This window comes from Sinohyriopsis cumingii, chromosome 5 (assembly GCF_028554795.1).
Source record: "Sinohyriopsis cumingii isolate HCF-2022 chromosome 5, ASM2855479v2, whole genome shotgun sequence".
Taxonomy (NCBI): Eukaryota; Metazoa; Mollusca; class Bivalvia; order Unionida; family Unionidae; genus Sinohyriopsis; species Sinohyriopsis cumingii.
In genome coordinates this window covers 82,354,898-82,358,806 of record NC_142965.1, presented here as the reverse complement: position 1 = coordinate 82,358,806, position 3,909 = coordinate 82,354,898, and the positions used below count along the sequence as shown (strand labels likewise).

Sequence of the window (3,909 nt, the reverse complement as noted above, 5' to 3'; positions counted from 1 at the left end):
TTCAGTACGTGAAAGAGGTAATGTAGCAGATTTTTGAAGGACTGAGAAGACTTGAAGGACACTGAATAATTGTCATTTGAAGGTATTATTATGCCTTCCTGCAATATCGCAACAAGGAAGTTTGTTTAATGTCTACTACTAATACCTCGTGCAGAACTTGGTAGGTAACTTTGTCCGGTCTCACAGGTACAGTAGGTTTGTAACATACACCCATATGTACATGTCACAATGGCAGAAACTCAGAAGGCTACCTATAAACAACTGAATTGCCCAATATGTTTGGAAACATTCGAGTCGCCGAAGGTACTGGTGTGTCTACATACATTTTGTGAGAAGTGTGTCTGCAAACATGCCTGTAGTTTTAGAGAGACGACGACACAGCCAGACATAATTACATGTCCGGTTTGCAGAACTCCCACCCCGGCTCCCGCTGCCGACCAGACACCAGAAGAGTGGGCCTCTAAACTAGCTACCAATTACATCGTTTTGTCGCTTTTGGCGTCAGCTCAGTCCACTAAGGATCAGACTGTTTACTGCCAGCCATGTTTAACTCTTGGAAAACAGACAGTATCTGCAGTATACTGTGTCACGTGCTCTGAGTATCTCTGTAATATTTGTTACAGTTATCACAAGATTTTCAAGATGACCAAGGATCATTCAATCACTGTACACTCGGTGCCTGGAGAACAAAATTTAAATTCAGCTCAGTCGGACATGTACTGCTGTTCTATACATGGGGAACAATACAAATATTTCTGTACAAATCACAAAGAGGTTTGCTGCAGCGACTGCGCCATCAAGGATCACAGAAAATGTGAGGAACTGTTTCTTATAAAAGATTTATCTAAAAGTAGCAAAGAAGGAAAAGACAAGCAGCAAATATCTGAAAAATTAGATGCAGCAAAAAAGATGTTTGTCACATTGCTTGGAAGTAGATCAAAAAATTTAGAATTAATTGACCAACAAAAGACTGCAATAACCAAATCAATTCAAGACTGTACTGTCACCATTAAAGATCGTGTTGATAGACTGCAGACTGCAGCTCTTGAAAAATTAGATCAAATGTGTAAACAAGAAACAGTCACTATATCAGATCAAATTGTAGAATGTAAGAGTGCAATTGCTGCAATTGAAACGACTGAAGAAATGTTAATGGGAAGTAGAAAATCAGAGGATGACACCAAAATATTTATCACAACGGCCAAAGTATCACACCAACTTCTGAAGTATTTGGAAAGATACAAGACCATGGAAAATAACACAGAAATTGTGGAATTAGAATTTCATCTTGACAACACATGTCAAGGAATCATTAAAACCTTTTCTTCCATCGGTAAATTGATAAGAATGGCTGTGAAGATTCCGAAGATATTGTCTGACTCGCCAGTTGCTGCAGCAAACATGCTAAACATTCAACCCAATTCAATGGTCCTTTTTTGTGCCAAGATTCATGCAGATGGGAATGAATGCAACATACGCTCGGGTGTTTTTCTTTCTGATGAAAGACTTGTGCTATGTGATTGGGCAAATGCGACATTAAAGCTGTTTGATAGACATTTTCAGTTTGTTTCTCATCTAAATACGGGGTATTGTCCTAGGTATTTATGTCGTGTAGATGAAAGTACTGTGGCTCTAACTGTATATAAAGATATTAAGCTTGTGTCAGTTACAAATACATTGACACCACTGAGGAGTATATCCGTCAAAGAATTTTGTTATGGAATAGCTTCCTACCAACAGAACATTTTTGTAGACATTCGTGGAGATTCATTGCTTACTTATGATACTTCAGACAAAATCATCAGTAAGATTGAGTCATATGACAAATTAGATGTGCATAATTTGCATTGTGTTGGTCAGGATGGAAAAAGGATACATTACACCACAAAGAACGCAGTAGTAACTATGGATATGAATGGGAAAAAACTGAATACATTTGAAAGCAATGATCTGAAAGGGGCATCAGGAATCACGGTAGACAAAGAAGGGACAATTTATTGCTGTGGAAAGGTGTCTCAAACCGTGATACAGCTTAATCCAGAAGGAAGACAACTCGGCGTATTGCTATCACGCGATCATAAACTACAGAATCCTATTGGTATATGTTTGAATGACAGGAACGATACAATTGTTGTGTTTGAAGAAAACTCGAATGACGTGAAAGTATTTAAAATAATGTAATATATCATTCTGTTATCACTATTTCAGAGACTCCGCTATTGGTATTTTGTTATGACTGTTCCCTGTGCCTATCAGTAAAAAGCAACTGATGAGATTCTGGGGTATGGCTGGATACTATTGGATATTTTGCTCCAGTGCTTCCATAACTGCTGAACCACTGACAAATTTATTGAGCTAGAAAACCAAGTTTCAGTGTCTGAAAAATATCAGGAGGCTTAGGTTAAGTTCAAGGCCATACTTAAGACTTCACTAGTTTTTTCGGCTCTAAATTTCAGTCAATCATTTAAAATGTATGTTGATGCAAGTGATGTTGGGATTGGTGCAGTATTGATTCAAGAAGACAAAAATGGTGTATTGCACCCAGGGTGCTATTTTTCTAAGAAATTAAATAAGCACACGAGAAATTATTCCAGTCCAGAAGGAATATTTGGCTTTGATATTGGCTTTGCAACACTTTGTAGTGTATATTAGTTCAGCTCCTTCTCCGAGTATTGTATTTAGTGATCACAACCTTCTTACTTTCACTGGTCAGATGCAAAACAAAAATCAGAAATTATTAAGGTGGAGTTTGATGTTGCTGAAATACGATATTGATATCAGGCACTTCAAGGGAAAAGACAGTTTAATAGCAGATACATTTTCACGTATATATATATATATATATATATATATATATATATATATATATATTGTATTGTTTCATGTATACTTTGTGTCGTTCATACGATTTTATCTGATGTAATATTTATGCCACATACATATGTGACATATAGCAAAAAGACAGTTTTTTTCCGTTAATGTCTCATTTTCTTTATGAGGGTAAGTGTCATGTATATTTAATTACGTTGTTTGTTAGGTTGTTTTTAATTTATATATGTCATTGCATGCTGTTGTATTTTAACATTGTATGTTAAACTTTTGTATTTTTATCACATGTACTTTTTACTAGTAGTTAAAAGAAAGATTTATTGCATACATCTTTATTTTTTTATGAGGGTAGGTGTTATACATATTTAATTTGATTGTATGGGTTTTTAATTTCATTGTATGATATGGTAATGTCAAATTTATCTAATAACTGACCTTTTCCAAGATCAGTGACAGGTTTGTAAACAATATTGGAAAACTATTAGGATTATTATCTTTAGTTAGTGAAAGCATTTGTATTTTTTTTAATAGCTAGACCTGGCCTACTTGATGATTGTCACATGCTTTATTAGACATTCTAATTGTTCTAGAACAATGAACTTTTGACCCTCATCCAGGTTTTCTTTCTTTGTCATAGTTTAATTTTAATATAAACCTTGTTTACTGGAAAATTAGCCATACGTGCGATAATAACTGAGCAGAATAAATTTGTGTTATTGGTGTGCAGTATTTTGATTAGGCTGAAATAATTTAAATAACTTTTGCCCTGGAAATACAAAGTGCTGAAAAATAATATTCTTGAACAGATATACTGGGATTTATAGTGAAATTCAAATACGGATATATTCTTCGAATGTATTATCATGATCCAACAAAAGACTGTTGGCACATCGCCACGAGATAGGCCATCACATGCACATCACCACTTCCAGTGTGATATTTATTTCTGAATACCACTAAGGTTTATTTTAAACTTTAATCATTAGTACTAGTGTTAGTGATTCCATGACAATATGGGGTTTTGTGATATAGGGAAATAAATTATTTGGTGAATTTTACAAAGCTTCTTGGTTATCACTC

The 3,909-nt window shown here is 34.9% G+C and overlaps 1 protein-coding gene across 1 annotated transcript; it reads left to right on the top strand.

Annotated features, from left to right (window-relative positions):
• Positions 1 to 1,127: 1,127 nt before the first annotated feature.
• Positions 1,128 to 2,446, top strand: LOC149799625 (uncharacterized). Its single transcript, XM_089958965.1, has one exon. It carries the CDS (start codon positions 1,147 to 1,149, stop codon positions 2,179 to 2,181), a length of 1,035 nt encoding a protein of 344 aa, XP_089815091.1. The 5' UTR covers positions 1,128 to 1,146; the 3' UTR covers positions 2,182 to 2,446.
• Positions 2,447 to 3,909: the final 1,463 nt, after the last annotated feature.